The sequence below is a fragment of the Pygocentrus nattereri genome, chromosome 25 (genome assembly GCF_015220715.1).
Source record: "Pygocentrus nattereri isolate fPygNat1 chromosome 25, fPygNat1.pri, whole genome shotgun sequence".
Taxonomy (NCBI): Eukaryota; Metazoa; Chordata; class Actinopteri; order Characiformes; family Serrasalmidae; genus Pygocentrus; species Pygocentrus nattereri.
In genome coordinates, this window is record NC_051235.1 from 27,034,275 (window position 1) to 27,052,187 (window position 17,913).

At 43.0% G+C, this 17,913-nt stretch overlaps 2 protein-coding genes across 3 annotated transcripts in view; both read left to right on the forward strand.

Annotated features, from left to right (window-relative positions):
* The first annotated feature begins 1,188 nt into the window (after positions 1–1,188).
* LOC108413428 lies at positions 1,189–5,627 on the forward strand. 2 transcript variants are annotated; one of them, XM_037534495.1, is made up of 7 exons: positions 1,189–1,272; positions 1,568–1,891; positions 1,982–2,464; positions 5,025–5,146; positions 5,251–5,275; positions 5,369–5,403; positions 5,495–5,627. In XM_037534495.1, exons 1-7 carry the CDS (start codon positions 1,221–1,223, stop codon positions 5,603–5,605), a joined length of 1,152 nt encoding a protein of 383 aa, XP_037390392.1. In that variant the 5' UTR covers positions 1,189–1,220; the 3' UTR covers positions 5,606–5,627. The 2 variants fall into 2 exon arrangements, with proteins under 2 accessions (XP_037390392.1, XP_037390393.1); XM_037534496.1 differs by having other exon boundaries at positions 5,025–5,135.
* Positions 5,628–9,817: 4,190 nt separating this feature from the next.
* Positions 9,818–17,913, forward strand: part of mtmr10 (myotubularin related protein 10) — a 58,457-nt gene continuing 50,361 nt past the window's right edge. The window contains exons 1-2 of the mRNA XM_017685942.2: positions 9,818–10,414; positions 11,314–11,374. Of these exons, the coding sequence (XP_017541431.1) occupies positions 10,355–10,414; positions 11,314–11,374 (121 nt within the window). The 5' untranslated portion in view covers positions 9,818–10,354. The remainder of the gene's footprint in view (positions 10,415–11,313; positions 11,375–17,913) is intronic.

Here is a 17,913-nt window from a genome sequence, read left to right on the forward strand (position 1 = left end):
GTCAGATACAATCAGGTACAATCAGCAACAATCAGATACAATCAGGTACAGTCAGATATAATCAGGTACAATCAGCAACAATCAGATACAATCGGGTACAGTCAGATACAATCAGGTACAATCAGGTTCAGTCACTTTGAAATGAAAACCTGCAGCTGCTGGTCCTCTGTGGATAAGACTGGTGACCCTGGTTTAACATCTATCACCTACTATTGATTTTCCTTTATGTCACAGATTAATGATGACATAAACAACAAAATCATGCTTATGCACTGCTATTTATAATAGCTTTCAACAATTACAGGAACACTGCAACATTTCTAGCCTTTACTTTTACTGGGCAGAGCTACACTGCTGTAGGCTGAATAGGCAGATACATGTAAATGTACTGGTTTTGATATGTGACATCACAAAAACACTGATTTTAAAACAGATTTTTAGCCTTGTTTCCATGCACGGACTGTATGGACTGATGAGTGAACATCACGTTTTTAAATGTTTAATCAATGTTTATATACAACATCAAAAATCTGGAAAATTCTAAGATATAAGTTTTCTAAGATATAAGCTCTTTAATTCATCCTGAATGAAATTAAAGTGTAGGTTCCACTGCAGTTCTGTAGTTTGTGAGTTTTTGATTTTGATACTTTTTGCTACTTTTATTTGTACTTGAATCTTCTTCTTCTTCTTCTTTCGGCTGCTCCCTTTAGGGGTCGCCACAGCGGATCATCTGACTCCATCTTGCCCTATCCATTGCCTCCTCTACTTTCACACCAACCATCTCCATGTCCACCTTCACTACATCCATAAACCTTCTCTGAGGTCTACCTCTTCTCCTTCTACCCGGCAGCTCCATCTCCAACATTCTTTGCCCAATATATCCACTATTCCTCCTCAACACATGTCCAAACCATCTCAACCTGGCCTCTCTGGCTTTATCTCCAAACTGCTCCACCTTCATGTAACATAAACCATACAGTAAATTAGTTTTTATATAATGCATTCATAATTATCTCATCTAGAGCTTTGGGTTCTAGCTTTGTTTCATTTTAGCCTGAAATATCTCTGTATTATCCAGAAATAATTCTCTAAATCTAAAGTTTGAACTGAGGAAATAAGCTCAGTTTTACTGAAGCCAAGTTGAAGGAGTTACAGCTCTTCCTGTAAGACGAACAGATACAACTTCCCACGCTTCTGCTTTTGAACGAGTAACAGAAGTCATGGCGACGCTGCGCTTCATTTTTCTGTTTATTGTCTTCAGTAAAAGCCATGGTGAGTGATTTCCACATTGTTGTTACCCTGTTTACAGTATATATATAATATTGTTCCATCTGATCATTTTTAGTGTAACTTTGACTGCAGGTTGAACTCAGACCGTCATTCTGTAGCAGTAGATTCACGTTCATCAAGTCTTTTTCTATCTGTACAATATTTACACTTTTGCTAAGTGTTAGACATCTTTATCTTTTTAGTTTATCATTAATAAATTTATGATAATAAACAAAACAACAGCCTGAATTCACTGTTTTTTTTTTGGTCTCACATTCATTTCTTTTTTGTTTTTAAGGACAAACTCAGATCATTTATAGAGCAACAAATAAAGTAGAGTTGAGATGTGAAACAACCAAATGGCAAATAAGCACAAAGTCTAACAACCGGATTGACCTGACCTGCTCACAGTGTGACCACATCAGCATTGAGCTCTCAGAGGATGATGAGAAACTGGACTTCTGCACAAATAAACACTCACAGTCAAAGCCTGGCTGCACTCTAGCAGTAAAGAGTGGCTTTGTTGCCTGTGTTAAATCTCTGGATCCTGGACTCTTATATCCATTTAAACCGTCTCCCAACATTGTCCATTCATTCATAGTTGCTGATCCAAACCCAAACAGTGAGTAACTTTCATTCTCTGTATCATCTTATGAAGATCTAGACGCTTCTTGGTTTTGAATAATTGGCATTATTCTTATTCTCCCTGCAGTAACATCCACACCTGAGGAAACATCTTCACTGACAGTACCTGAAGGTGGATCAGTGAGTTTAAACTGTAGTTTCACCTTCACACAAGAATATAATGGGGTGTCTTTTGTTGTTTACTGGATTAAGACTGTTGGAGAGAGCAGCACCTGTGTGTATTCTTATGATTATTCCCCGTATGAGCCGCTCGGGCTCGGTCACCACTGCACCATACAGGAAGATCTGCTTAACAGACTCTCAAACCAAACCGAACGACAGAACAGTCACAACATCAGGATCAGTGAAGTGATGGAGTCAGACAGCGGTCAGTACCTCTGTGCTGTACAAGTGCACCCAAGTAATAAAAACACTGCTGAAGGAAACTGGAAGGTGATAGAAAGAGTTACAGTCAGTGTCCACAAAGACAAGAGACCACAGCCAACCAGGACCACCGTGACTCAGAAAACCACTGAGGAGACAACAAAGAAAACTAGTGAGAAAGTTAGTGGTGAGTTTTATCCGTATGAAATACGTGTAAAAGCACCTTTCTATGATGCACATATGCATATTGATATTTATATGTATAAGATTTGCTATTTTGTTGATTTTCTAAGTGTGAATAAGTTAACACATCCTCTACAGAGAACACACTTAAATATGGCATTTTCTGCACGTTTCAGTGTTCCGTTTCTATTTACTCTGAGTTTAACACACTATTTATAAAATAAAGTCTAAATGTACCGTAACTTTTGCACAGGCCGCATTTATTGATTACCTTTCATCAGATAAACAGAGTGTTCTCAGCAGAGGAAGCGTTCAGTTATTCACACTTACAAAACCACTGCTATGTGTTGCGTTCTAAAGGCAGCTGCCCAACTAGTCACTGCCTTCTAAGGCAGCATTTTAACCGAAAAGGAACCTTGGTGGACATCACCACATCCGGGACAGCCCTTCAGAGCCCTCATACACCATAACGTTCACTGCGCTGTTCACGTTTTATCTGTTAACTCGCAGTCGCTCATTAATTTACATCCCCTCCGACTAAAGGGGGATCATCTCAGTGTAAAAGGACGGCTCTAAATCTGCAGCAGCTGTTTTCCTGCACTGACACTGCTGTGGAAACGTGGGCATGAAGAACAGGCTGATTTAATATCTATCATTTATACTCGACTCAGCAGCCCAGATAAATCCAGATAATCGTGACTATTAGTTTCTAAATCATTTCAGTTCATTCCGTCCTCACCCACCTTAATGAACCTGCTTTATTTCTAACACACAAAGGATAAACAGTAATGTGACGTGTAATTTTGTACGAAATGCACTCAGATAAAGGGCCCTGTGCAGTTAAGCTGCTAATATGCATTTTATTTGATGCATCCTGATCTGGTTTATGAGCTCGGAGTCTGAAATTTAGCCGTCATCATTCACCTCGCACTTCTGTGACTGTGGTAAATGAAGCAATACAAGACAAAAATAAGCATCTGTAGCGTTTATTTTAAAAAGCGTTTTATTTCTGAGCTTTTTATTAAGTATTTTTCATCGTTCAGGATGAACGTCAGTCTGTAGCACTGCTCCCGCTGTGTTTTCCCCAGAATACGCTCGGAAGTCCAGCTGCTTTCGGTCAGTCAGCGCAGTTTTCTCCACATGACCGCCCCTCTTCCTCAGCCCTTCAGACAGCACCTCCTCTTCCTCAGCCCCTCAGTCAGCCACTCCTCTTCCTCAGCCCCTCAGACAGCCGCTGCTCTTCCTCAGCCCCTCAGACAGCCGCTGCTCTTCCTCAGCCCCTCAGACAGCCGCTGCTCTTCCTCAGCCCCTCAGACAGCCGCTGCTCTTCCTCAGCCCCTCAGACAGCCGCTGCTCTTCCTCGGTGCCTCAGACAGCCGCTGCTCTTCCTCAGCCCCTCAGACAGCCGCTGCTCTTCCTCGGTGCCTCAGACAGCACCTCCTCTTCCTCAGCCCCTCAGTCAGCCACTCCTCTTCCTCAGCCCCTCAGACAGCCGCTGCTCTTCCTCAGCCCCTCAGACAGCCGCTGCTCTTCCTCAGCCCCTCAGACAGCACCTCCTCTTCCTCAGCCCCTCAGACAGCCGCTGCTCTTCCTCAGCCCCTCAGACAGCCACTGCTCTTCCTCAGCCCCTCAGACAGCCGCTGCTCTTCCTCAGCCCCTCAGACAGCCGCTGCTCTTCCTCAGCCCCTCAGACAGCCGCTGCTCTTCCTCAGCCCCTCAGACAGCCGCTGCTCTTCCTCGGTGCCTCAGACAGCCGCTGCTCTTCCTCAGCCCCTCAGACACTCTGGCACATTATATTTTTTCAGTATGCTTGACTTGGATGAGGATCAGATCACATTTTATGACAAATTAATGTTGAAAACCATAAAATTCCAAAAGGTTCACATACCTTTTCTTGCCACGTATACACACACACACACATATATATATATATATATATATATATATGTGTGTGTGTATGTGTGTGTGTGTGTGTGTATATAAGTTTGGGCATCTGGGAAAATTAGAAGTAGAAGTAAAACGCTGTTTATGTATTAGAATAAACACACACACAAAATTCATACAACAACCAGCAATTTTCCGTAATCTCAGTCTGTTTGTTTAGCCCTTTGCAAACTTCTCCTTAAAGAAAACCAGATTTGTTTGCAGTTCTCATTCAACCCCTGGTTTATATGATCACTGCATGAATAAATTAAATCAGAAGTGCAGCTGATGGAATCAAATAAATCCATCTAATGTCTAGAGATGTTGAGGAGAAATCTGGAACCAGACTTTGTTCTTCCAACTAGCTCATAATATATAAGTCACCGTCCTGAAAAAAAGAAGAGATTCTGGTCATTTTATACTGTTTTAATGTTTATTAGTATGTATTTTAATAATAAATTGTGTTTTATGAGCATAAACAAACTCACTGCTGAGATAAACGGTGTTAAATAATGTTCACACATACAAACTCAGTCACACACAGGTTTATATAATATAACTAAGAATATAAACGTCACTTTTATCTGCTTTGTTTTACAGTATTTCTAATCACTGATACTGTGATGGTCGTCTGTTTACAGGTATTCACCCTCTCATGCCTCTGTTTACTTCATGGCCCATATGTTTGGGTCTTCTGCTTTCTGTTTGGATCGCATTCGCACTCATAAGGAAAAAGGCCAGCACTGCACGAGGTGACCCTCCAGTATGAGTCTCTATGACCTCTATCTGACCCTCTAATAAAGAGCTGTATGATTAATGAAGCTAATAATCTGGTTATATGTACTAATAATGTATGTTTCTCTACAGGATCTCAGGCTGTGCCGTTACAAAGGTAGACTGTGACAATAATGTTTAAGTTTAGGTCTTAAATGAACTTGATCACTTTCTTTATTGTCCCTCATTTCTTTTCCTGTCTCTGCTGCAGCCTCCAAAGTGGAGAAGCAGCTCCTGATACTGATGGTGAGATCTTAGACTTCATGAGTTTTCCTTTTTCTTTATAATTTTTAAATCTCTTAAAAAGCTCTCACTGGGTGATGTGTGATGTGTGCAGGTTCTCCGTATGCTGTGGGACGTGGTGAGGAGGAGAACTAGGATCCATGAGGAATTCTACCAAGAAGATCCAGACCATGAAGAATCCACAACATCTGTTGATCTTGACTGATGGATCTGGAGCATCAGAGGACACCAAACATATTCATGATGAAGATTATCTGCTGTTTTTAAAGGGGTGAATTGTGACAGTAGTGTGTGTATATACGAATCAGGCATAACGTTCTGACCACCTCCTTGTTTCTACGCTCACTGTCCACTTTATCAGCTCCACTTACTGTATAGCTGCGCTTTGTAGTTCTACAGTTACTGTAGTCCATCTGTTTCTCTGATACTTTGTTACCCTCTTTTACCCTGTTCTTCAGTGGTCAGGACCCCATGGACCCTCAAAGAGCAGGTACTATTTGGGTGGTCTATCATTCCCAGCACTGCAGTCACACTGATGTGGTGGTGGTGGTGTGTTAGTGTGTGTTGCGCTGGTCTGAGTGGATCAGACACAGCAGTGCTGCTGGAGTTTTTAAACACTGTGTCCACTCACTGTCCACTCTACTAGACACTCCTACCTTGTCAGTCCACCTTGTAGATGTAAAGTCAGAGACAACAGCTCATCTGCTGCTCGTCAGTTTGTGTTGGTCATCGTCTTGTCCTTCATCAGGGGTCACAAGACGCTCCCCACAGGACACTGTTGGCTGGATATTTTTGGTTGGTGGATTATTCTCAGTCCAGTAGCGACACTGAGGCGTTTAAAAAAAGTCTTATCCACTCGCACCAGCACAACACATACTAACACACCACCACCATGTCAGTATCACTGCAGTGCTGAGAAAGACCCACCACCCAAATAGTACCTGCTCTGCGGTGGTCCTGTGGAGGTGCTGACCACTGAAGAACAGTGTGAAAGGTGGTTTTATATGTGTATGTACGTATATCGCTGCTTTCGGAACAAAACCTTGTATGTCCATTTTTGTCATTTTTCAGTTTTTGACTTTATTTGAAAATACCTGTTCTTGTTTATGTTGTCTGTAAATATCATGATGAACGGACCCAAAGAAACGGCCCAAAATGACTTGGAAAGACGTCTGGTTCCATTGATTTACATTAAAAGTAGAGCATGTTTTTTCGGAAAAGTGAAGAATATTGTGTCAGCGCTTTTTGCTGTTTATCACACAGTTAGTTTCATTTCCCACACACTTTAGCCCGGCATGCTGACGTTATTCCTCCTAACAGACAGACCCTCGTTCAGCTCTGCCTGCTCATTATTCACCACCGTCGCTGTAATGTTTTATATGATGACTTTTCTTCAACATTAAGTCATGAAGAGGGGATAAATGAAATGTAACGTCATTATGCCAGTTGTAGTGAACTGTGCTGCCTGTCACCGCATAAAACAACAGACCACTGTAGTCATGTCGTCATTTTGTAGTAGCGCCAGGCTCTTATGCCCGTATTAGGAACTCCGGGTCTAACCTCCATTTCCCAATGGGCCAGCATGAATAGGGTTTTCGAGAAAATTAGAGAGTTGAAATATGAATATTGCTACACGTAAGCTAAAGCTAAGCTACTGCGCACTGAATTCACGTCATCAGACTGGCCGCCTCCTTAAGCAGGTTATGACCCCCTGATAAACTGACTTCGGCTATCGGAATATCCTCATTATTATTTTAACGCCGGCAACATTTTTCTGAGGACATTTTCTCAGCAAAAATAAGCTTCGACTTGTCCCGTTCCACCTTAAGTGGTGCAACAGTCACATCCTGAACTGCTGTGCGCCATTTAAGGTGGAACGAGGAAATTCGAATAATCAGCTGTGAAAAACAAGCTGACTTCACCTTCGCTGAGGATTGAAAGGCACGATATGCTTAACAGAGTAAGATTAACGTATTTTTGCTGTTTCACAGAACCGACAGGTCAGTATTTGGTCTTGTTTGCTAATGTTTGTGACAGATAGTCACAGCCGCTATGCAATTTAAGGTGGAACGGGAATATTCAGACAAGAAGCTGACAAAAAATAAGCCTCGTAGTTTTAACACAGGTAATATTTTTGGTAAAGTTTTATCAGGTATATCCTTCCTATACGCTACTGTACAACATTTCGATAAGGTAGCACAGCTCGTCTGAAAGCCGCTACAGGCCGCCTTAGTTAGCGCAGTCGCTTAAGCTCTCATGATGCAATGTTAGTATTATAGCTCTTCACGACCTCGTAATTCGGAGGATCCAGTGCTATTCGGGAGAAAAAACGTACACAAGACAAAACGCATCGGGTTCTGAACAAGTACTGTATTTAACACCGGGTGCGAAAGAGACGGCTTATCGAAAACCCTATTCATTCTGGCCACAGAGAAATGGAGCTTAGACCCGGAGTTCCTAATATGGGCATAACGAGGACTACAGAATGACGCACGACTACAGTGGCCTATGGACACAGACAGTTAAAACAGCTTTGGGGTTTGTCTCAAAGTTGAGACAGAATTTAGGAAATTTTGTTAGGATATTTCTGTAAAACTGTTTTCTTATCTGGAGTTAATAAGATTATGTAATCTGTAATAGCTTCGGTCCTGTATTCAGGCCTAACTGAAGTTGTCATGGTGACTAAACAGACTTTCTGTAATAGGGTCCCTGCTGTATAAGCCACCGCACTCCACTTTAGAGAATTGCTTATATCTTTTTATTTATTAATAACTCAACACATGCTTCCTATTTAGGTCTAAGAGCGGGTAAAAGTGGTTTTATTCAGGCTGTAGCTGATATTGTGTGAGGAAGTGAACTGCAGTCTGTAGTCCTGCCTGCAGTTTCTTAAAGCAGCTTTTCATTCTTGGCCTTTGCGCACAAGCAAATGATAAAAACAGCCATTAAAAAAAAAACACATAACTAGTTTTTTGAGAGAAAAACCTTTTAATTCATTTGTGTAGGCCACGCCTCCATCTGTGTCTCGGCCACGCCCTCTCCAAACGCTCCATTCTGGAGAGATTTGGACGCTCGATTCATTCCACCAAGTCGGTTCTTTCAAACCGTTTCAATGAATCGAATGTTGGAGTCAACAATTGAATGATTCATAAGTCAGTTTAGCCTCGTCTGCTGCACCGTTAGTTCAAGTTTGTGTTTTTGTCCAATTATTAATTAAAGTAAACGCTTAAAATTCAGAAAATCTCATTCTCTCACCCCAGGCTGTCAAACCAGACTACATGAGCTGTTTTTACCATAGATGACTGAACAACGGGAGTTGATATTAATGCACTCAAACAATAAATAATACCGTATTCACTATAGAGCAGAAGGAAAAGTTTAGAAATTGTTTTAATCAAAATATTTTCATTCAAGAGTTTGTTTCAAGCAATTTTACTTGTCATTTGAAATAACTGAATGTTAAAAAAAAAAAGTAACAGGTTTGCAAACTCTGCCTATAATAAGCAGCATTCAGGAGTGTTTAGCTCGACAGGGTCCACATGTCGCATGTCGACTACTAATAACCATATAATTTACATGAATTAAAAAAATATATATAAACATATAGACTTTGAACAGTTATTTTGTTATCAGGTTTGGATGATGAGCTTTACTCCTGCAGCCAAATTAAGATGAAGTGGCCCTTATTAGTCCCACAACAGGGAAATTTCACCTCTCAATCAAACTCATTCATGCAGTGAAACACCACACACACACACACACACACACACACACACACACTGGTGAACGCACACACACTAGGGGGCAGTAAGCACACTTTGAAGAAGCGGTGGGCAGCCCTATCCGCAGCACCCGGGGAGTAGTTTGGGGTTAGGTGTCTTGCTCAAGGGCACTTCAGTCACGTACTGTCAGCACTGGGGATCAAACCGGTGACCTTAATACTGGTAATGTATAGAGTGACATGTGGAGGGGTGATATAGTGGAGGGGTGATATAGTGGAGGGGTGATATAATGGAGGGGTGATATAATGGAGGGGTGATATAGTGGGGGCACTGGTTCAGTACAGCAGCAGAGGTAAATAAGTGGACACGAAGTGCCATTGCAGTGACGTCTAATTGCAATTTAAGAGTCTCACGGCTTCAGGGAACAAGCTGTTCCTATTTCTATTGTTCTTCAATAGAACGAGAAATAACAACAAAAATAAAATCTGTAGAAAATACACGAACATGTATATAATTGTTTCATTAAAGATATTAATGCATAATGATTTTATAAGAGACAACTCAAAAAAAAAATTAAAGTCCTCAGTCTACAACATGTGAGTCAAAACGATCGATTCAGTTCGGACTTGTGAGTCGGTTCGTGCGATTCATTTAAAAGCGGCTTTTCAAACGATTCGATTCCCTCGCGACTCATTCACCGCTACTTCTGTAAACATGGCCGCGGCGTCGTCTGCAGAAACCGACCGCTCGCAGGAGTAAAGCGGCTCAGTCAGCGGGGAAAAGGAGATTAAACTACACATGGAGCCGCGCTTCGGAGCCCCCAGCCGTCTTTTCTGAAGGAGATGCGGACCGGGACGACCTGCAGAAGTGCGTGTTTCCGTTAGACCGCCAGAGCGCAGCGGGGAAAGTTGAGGCGAGCGGAGTTTGACAGCCAACTTGCTGAAGAGCTAATGCTAACAGGGCTAGCCGACCAACGGCTGGAAGCAGGAGAGGCGGGTTTGAGCGATTTGGGCGAGTTTAGCTCCGCGAACTTCATGTGTTTGACAATGAATGAAGACTCGGTCTGTTTCTAAAGCTGAGGCAGGGAGGTCGAGGCAAGCTGCTGCCCCGAACAACACCGCAGTTTTAAAGTCTGTCCTGCTGAAAATCGGCGGCTTCTGCCTCGGATTTCTCCAGCCGCCGTTTGAAGTGGGGGTGAGTGTCGGTCTGCTGGCTTCACGGACGCACCTAGCAACATGTTTTCTACCAAAACTCCTCCCAAACCAACGTTTAAGTCCTACCTTCCTCCACTTCAGGTGAGAAAAACTCTTTCAAATGTCGTTTTGCCTTCGTCGTGGTTGCATTGAGAACAGGCTGCTGAGTCGCTGCTGGACGGCGGCGCGCTCGGTCGCAGCACTTCAGCAGAAATGCGTTATGTGCTGAAGACCTGTTGAAGGGGCGGTTCACCAAAAAATCAAAATTTCACAGTTTTCACAGTTTTTCTTTCACCTCACACGTTCAGTCAGGCAGTCAAGATGTGTGTGTCGTCTGTAATTTTGTTGTTCATCTTTAGCTTTGCAGTGGGGCAGTTCACTCTTAGAAAAGAGGGTTCTTTAGTAAAGGGAATATTCATATATGCTATATATATTTGTGTATAAATATATATATATATATATATATATATATATATATATATATATATATATATATATATATAGTACGTTTATAATATACTATAGAATATTGTGTTTAGAACCATGAGCTCTATATGGAACCATTTGAATGGTTAAGTGGATCTTTGCATGATGAAATGGTTCTTCAGATTGATGGGGGGTGTGTGTGTGTGTGTGTGTGTGTGTACTGCTTCTCCAGAAAGACAAAGTTTAGTCTAATTTAAATCTATAATATGAATAATAATGTTGATAAATAGCATAATTATAAGATCATTTAATACACCATTTCCGCTAGAGCAGACACTTTGTTTTAACACTCACCTGGGGAGACCTGAGCCTGTCCAGCCTCAAGCCCTAAGCTGTAGACTTGATACCAGGGCATCATATTCTTTTTAAGTAAAGCTTAATCTGTTTCCAAGAAGATGAATTAGTCCCCATAAAGACAAAATGCAATAAGGCCTACATTAACTTCTTTACATGTGTGTGTTTTTGATGTTTTTGGTATTTTTTTTCCCAATGCTATTTTAATATATTTCACACAGACTGATTTGAAGAAAACGCCTCAACTGCCCATCAAGAAACTTGAGGCCAGACTCCTACCAGGTAAGCTCTTTTAATAACTCAGCCATTATAAATGTGTAAATACTACATCAATATTATGTCTGGATGTGGTGAGGTGGGAGTTAAGCCTCACTTTATTCTCTTTAAATTAGGAAGAATGAAGTAATCTGATTAATTGTGGTGAATAAGTTTGTGAGAGAGAGCGAGAGTGGGAGAGAGACCGAGAGAGTGGGAGAGAGACCGAGAGAGTGGGAGAGAGACCGAGAGAGTGGGAGAGAGCGAGAGAGTGGGAGAGAGCGAGAGAGTGGGAGAGAGCGAGAGAGTGGGAGAGAGCGAGAGAGTGGGAGAGAGAGCGAGAGAGTGGGAGAGAGAGCGAGAGAGCGGGAGAGAGCGAGAGAGCGGGAGAGAGCGAGAGTGGGAGAGAGAGCGAGAGAGTGGGAGAGAGAGCGAGAGAGTGGGAGAGAGAGCGAGAGAGTGGGAGAGAGAGCGAGAGAGTGGGAGAGAGCGAGAGAGTGGGAGAGAGCGAGAGAGCGGGAGAGAGCGAGAGTGTGGGAGAGAGCGAGAGTGTGGGAGAGAGCGAGAGTGTGGGAGAGAGCGAGAGTGTGGGAGAGAGCGAGAGTGTGGGAGAGAGCGAGAGTGGGAGAGAGCGAGAGTGGGAGAGAGAGAGAGAGAAATATCTACATATAGACAGGTAGATGTACCGTGTCATCCTCCAGGGTAAATTTGGGTGCTACAGTACTGAAACAACACGGACCATAATAAATACACACATCACACACATTTAACACTTGGCATGAAGTACAGGTGGTATACACCTGTAGGACTGTGTCTGTGTGTGATTGCTGCTCATGCTGTAGCTGTATGTGATTGAATCGAAATTAGGCATTTTCAGGGAGCATGGCTTGAATTCCACTTAGTATTCCCGTATGCTCGAGCTCCACCTCTTCACATTCCCAAACAGTACCTCAGTGTTTGGGGCAGTGTGTCACTCTCCATGGCAATGCAGTTTCCTGGCCTTTTCTCCCTTTTTTCACTGCTGCGGTCGACTGTGCTTAATTTGCTTGACAATGGGGATCCTGCGAATGTGGGCCCGACTTGTTCAGCGCTCTTTGCAGGCCTGAAACAGGAGCCTGCCCCACCCTGCGCTGCTGTGAGTGTGGACTGTGTGGTTGTTGGAGAAAGAGCTGTCAGACGTACTTAAATGATTAATGGAATAAGATATTCACACACGTGCTTCCTGCATGCTTCCTGTATACGGAACGGCGTCTCATCCGGCCCATTTCCTTCACTTGTGCTGCCTCTGAATTTTTAATGCACGCTCGCAGACGGAGAGCCTGTGATCTGACCTGGTTTATGTTTGGGGGTGGCTTTGGGTGGAAGTGTTTATAGAAAGCCTGAGATGCGCAGCCTCTCAGTGGAAGGAGTGTCTATGCTGGGCTGGTTCCACTGAGGGACGGTGTGGAGAGCAGGTGAGGGGCAGGGATGCCCCAGATGCCCGACTCTGAACGCGAGCTGGTTTTAATCGCACATCAATAAAAAAAACGGCGTCAGAGATCAGACAGACATGGTTCTGTTATCAGAGCTGGAGATTCAGGAGTTTCTGAAAAGTCACAGTCTGACTGTCCCCCTGCTTGTCTGAGTGTCTCTGTCTGTGAAGACACAATCTAGCGTCTGTCTGTCTGTGAAGACACAATCTAGCATCTGTCTGTCTGTCAGTTTGTCTGAAGACACAATCTAGCGTCTGTCTGTCTGTGAAGACACAATCTAGCGTCTATCTGTCTGTGAAGACACAATCTAGCGTCTGTCTGTCTGTCTGTGAAGACACAATCTAGCGTCTGTCTGTCTGTCTGTGAAGACACAATCTAGCGACTATCTGTCTGTGAAGACACAATCTAGCGTCTGTCTGTCTGTCTGTGAAGACACAATCTAGCGTCTGTCTGTCTGTCTGTGAAGACACAATCTAGCGACTATCTGTCTGTGAAGACACAATCTAGCGTCTGTCTGTCTGTCTGTGAAGACACAATCTAGCGACTATCTGTCTGTGAAGACACAATCTAGCGTCTGTCTGTCTGTCTGTGAAGACACAATCTAGCGTCTGTCTGTCTGTCTGTGAAGACACAATCTAGCGACTATCTGTCTGTGAAGACACAATCTAGCGTCTGTCTGTCTGTCTGTGAAGACACAATCTAGCGTCTGTCTGTGTCTGTGAAGACACAATCTAGCGACTATCTGTCTGTGAAGACACAATCTAGCGTCTGTCTGTCTGTCTGTGAAGACACAATCTAGCAACTATCTGTCTGTGAAGACACAATCTAGCATCTGTCTGTCTGTCAGTTTGTCTGAAGACACAATCTAGCGTCTGTCTGTCTGTCAGTTTGTCTGAAGACACAATCTAGCGACTATCTGTCTGTGAAGACACAATCTAGCGTCTGTCTGTCTGTCAGTTTGTCTGAAGACACAATCTAGCGACTATCTGTCTGTGAAGACACAATCTAGCGTCTGTCTGTCTGTCAGTTTGTCTGAAGACACAATCTAGCAACTATCTGTCTGTGAAGACACAATCTAGCATCTGTCTGTCTGTCAGTTTGTCTGAAGACACAATCTAGCGACTATCTGTCTGTGAAGACACAATCTAGCGTCTGTCTGTCTGTCAGTTTGTCTGAAGACACAATCTAGCGACTATCTGTCTGTGAAGACACAATCTAGCGTCTGTCTGTCTGTCAGTTTGTCTGAAGACACAATCTAGCGACTATCTGTCTGTGAAGACACAATCTAGCGTCTGTCTGTCTGAAGACACAATCTAGCGTCTGTCTGTCTGAAGTCACAATCTAGCGTCTGTCTGTCTGTCAGTCTGTCTGAAGTCACAATCTAGCGTCTGTCTGTCTGAATATATCTCTGTTAATGTATGTGTATAACTGTCTATCTGTGTATGTGACACTCTGCTGTTTTTTGCTCTCTTCTGCTTTATTTTGGTTTACCTACACACTGGATTTACAACATGTGGATGGAACCAAACAGTCTAAAGTTTAGTTACATTGTAGCCCAGCTTATGACTGCAAATAGGACAAACCTTTTTTAAAAATATCTTTTAAAGAACTGATGAGTATCAGTCAAGTACTGAATGTGTAATCTGGAATCAGGGTATTCCTGCTGTTAAATTCTTGTAGAGACCCCCCACCCCCCCAGCTGTAAGTGACAGAGGTGCTAAAATACTGTCAGATGAACAGAGATCGCATCAGTGGCAGCTGTTGGCTTTAAGTGTTTGCATACCAACCTCTGTCAACACTCTTATCTGCAGTGAAAGCCTCACTGTATTCCACTCAGGTTATTTTCATACCAGTCTAAATGGCCGGTTAACGTTTTGCTGAGAGGTGCTGATGCTTTTTGCTCAGTCATGCTACGTTAGAGCCCCAAACTTTAAAGGTTAGTAAACCCAAACCTCACTAGGCCTTACTGCAGGTCCCGACTGCTGAGACTGTGTTTATTTTCTTAGCAAACCAGATCAAGTCGCCCTGAAGATTTGTGCTCTGGACTCTTTAAACAGGTGTCGTGTTCTCACTTTAAATCTGGTATGATTATGAACCTCTGAGTCATAAAAAAACTCTTTTGGAATTTCCCCTGTTGGCTTTTCTGTCACGGTCATTTGTCGTCTCACCTTTTCCTGGCGTGGATTTGAAATCATATCTGAATAAATTCAGTGTGTGATGCTGTGGAAGTTAACAAATGACCAATGTGTTCTCTTCAGGTTAAACGGAACCAGACAGCTTCTGTTTTCCTAGAAGTGTCGGCGTGGTGCAGGAACAGGGAGGAGGCAGTGCTTTTAAACATGGAGAGCCCGTGTCAGACTGCGTTGGAGGGAACTGGGCTGTTATGCCTTCGCTCCTTATAATTAACGCCGCACGACTTGGACCTTCCCTGTTTTCAAAATAGACACACCGTGCACATTTTCGTTCGTGCGGCCAAAGCATAAATACAAAATCCCCTTTGAACCTTTTTAAGCCTGTTTACCACACTTCCGATGACTGCAGTGGTGACCCAGCTGCAGCTCTTACAGTGCTGTTATTATTTCTGCCATGGCGCGTCATATAGTGTTTAAATACACAAGCTGCTGATGCGATACAGCGCAAGATGCTATTGCGGTGTGAGGGTTATAACACGCTATGTTTGGTTGGGCCTCTGTGTTGGTTTTAGTGTTGCCTTAGCAGAGAATGAATGATTTTACTTGGATTTATTTCATACTCAAGTGTTTGTGACGTTAGTGTCAGTTTCTCTATTTAAAAGGGGAATTCCAAGTCAAACATGTGAAACTATCCGCTGTAGAGAAATTTAGAGACTCTTACATTTCATTATTGTTTACCAGTTTCTTTAAAGTGGTGGTGGCAGGAGCCAGGGGTAATGCCTACAACACAAATATAGCCATATTCACTGTCCAAAACCACCCGTGAATCTAATGAATGTGATGTTGATTATGTGTAACACCAAAGTGGTGTTAAACCTCTGGGAACTTTTTTGTCTTGTAATGCCATGCATGTACCTCTCCACCATGAATGGCTTCAAAAAATGCATTTTTGGCCCCATGCTTATCTCAAAGCTGTGGTAAAACACTGTTTCAGAGTCGGATTCATAACAAACCTTTCATGTGGGAACTTTTAGAGACATTAGACGCTGTGGAGATCTGGTTCCTGTCACCACGGTAAGGTACAACTCTGACTTGGTAAGTTTCTCTGACACACAGACTTTTCGCCTTAGTTCAGTGATTGAGATCTAAACAAAGACATCTCGAGTGGCTTGATGTGAGCTGCCTTGGATTTCTTTACACTGGTGGTGAATTGAACCAGGAATCTATTATAACGTTTTATGGACAGTCCAAAACGACCAGTGAACCTACATGTCTTCTGAGCTTTATATGTAATGTTGATTGTGTAACCTGATCTCAGAACTGTTGTAAAACAGTGACTCCGGCATCAGGCGGTATTTTCATAAGTATTTCATGCAGCGGAGCTCCTTCTGAGAGACATAGAGGCTCTTTAGACATCTGGTTCCCATCACCACCACTGTGAACATTTCTGACTCTGCAGGTTTCTCTTGAGTGGAGCGTTTCACACACGGCCTTTGTTTACGTCCTAATTGCTCAGTCATGCAGAAATCTTGATAAATTGGTAGAATTCCTCGTTAATGATTAATAGCTTGGTCTTTCTTTTTTGTGCCACAAAAATTGTAGCCTGAATTATTAAAATATTATCAGGAAAAGAGCGTTTTAGATGGTTAGGATGGTTAGTGTTGATGTATGGAATTCACAGGCATTCACGTCACCTTTGGGCAGTCGTGGGCTGGAGGTTAGGGATCTGGCCCTGTAACCAGAAGGTTGCCGGTTCGATCCCCAGGGCTGACAGTCCAAGACACCTAACCCCCAACTGCTCCCCGGGCGCCGTGGATAGGGCTGCCCATCGCTCTGGGCAAGTGTGCTCACTGCCCCCTAGTGTGTGGTTTCACTTCATGGATGGGTTAAATGCGGAGGTGGAATTTCCCCGTTTGTGGGATCAAAAAGTATCACTTTTATATCACAGCACAACAAACTGCACTCCTTTCCACATGCCCACTGAGGCTAGAAGAGCAGAGATGCCTTAAAAGTCACTTATATAATATACTGTTATACATTGGCTTTGATGTTGCCAGCGTCACGTCCTCAGTCATAGGCAAAAGTACAAAGGTCCTGGTCAAATAACTTTCTCTACAGGGAAGAACTTTCACAGAACGATGTTTACTTACAGGGGAATAACATGTAAAACATAGACTTTTGCCCAGGCCCTATTTTCTGTTATGTTGTTCAGTAAATAAACAGTAATTGTGCATTACTGTGTGCACAAGTGTGTTCTCTGTAGGCGATTTCTTGTCTTATTTTCACTTAGAATATCAACAAAGCATGTCATATGACCAGGGAGGGCGCAAACCTGCGTTTGGTTGAGATGTTTTGCACTACAGCAGATGCTTCTTCACCTGCTGAGAGCGTTTTCGAAAGGAAACAAGGCTTTAAAGTCAAACAGGCAGTCAGGCTTAAACTCGACAAACCCTGTGATCGAGCCACGCAGCTCCATCTCTATATGAATGGGATGCGTGTTAGACTCTGTGTCTCTTAACACGGGAATTCCACAAATTTTTCAAATTTCCAGCATAGATCATTTTTTAGGTCGTGAAAGTAGTTTGATGTGAAAGACGTTGTTGCAGAAGAACTTGGTGAGTCAGAATTCTTCACACTGGTGCTGATGGGAACCAGACGTCTGAAGTGTTTAATGCCTCTGGAAAGCGCCCTCACAGAAAGTTACTGCATGAAATGGATGTCAATACGCAGCCTGATGTCTGGAGACGTCGTTATATGATAGAAATAGTCCCCAAAGAGAGAACTTATGGTCTTATATGAAGGTCGTATAGATATACAGTGAGAGAATTAACTCTATTATCTACAATTAACAATGAATGTCTGGCTGGACTCCCGTGTGGAGGCTCACTCTGGACTGTGCTCATCATGCAGACTGATCTTTAGAAGTCTTTAGAAAGTGCTAGATAATACAATGCCATCCATT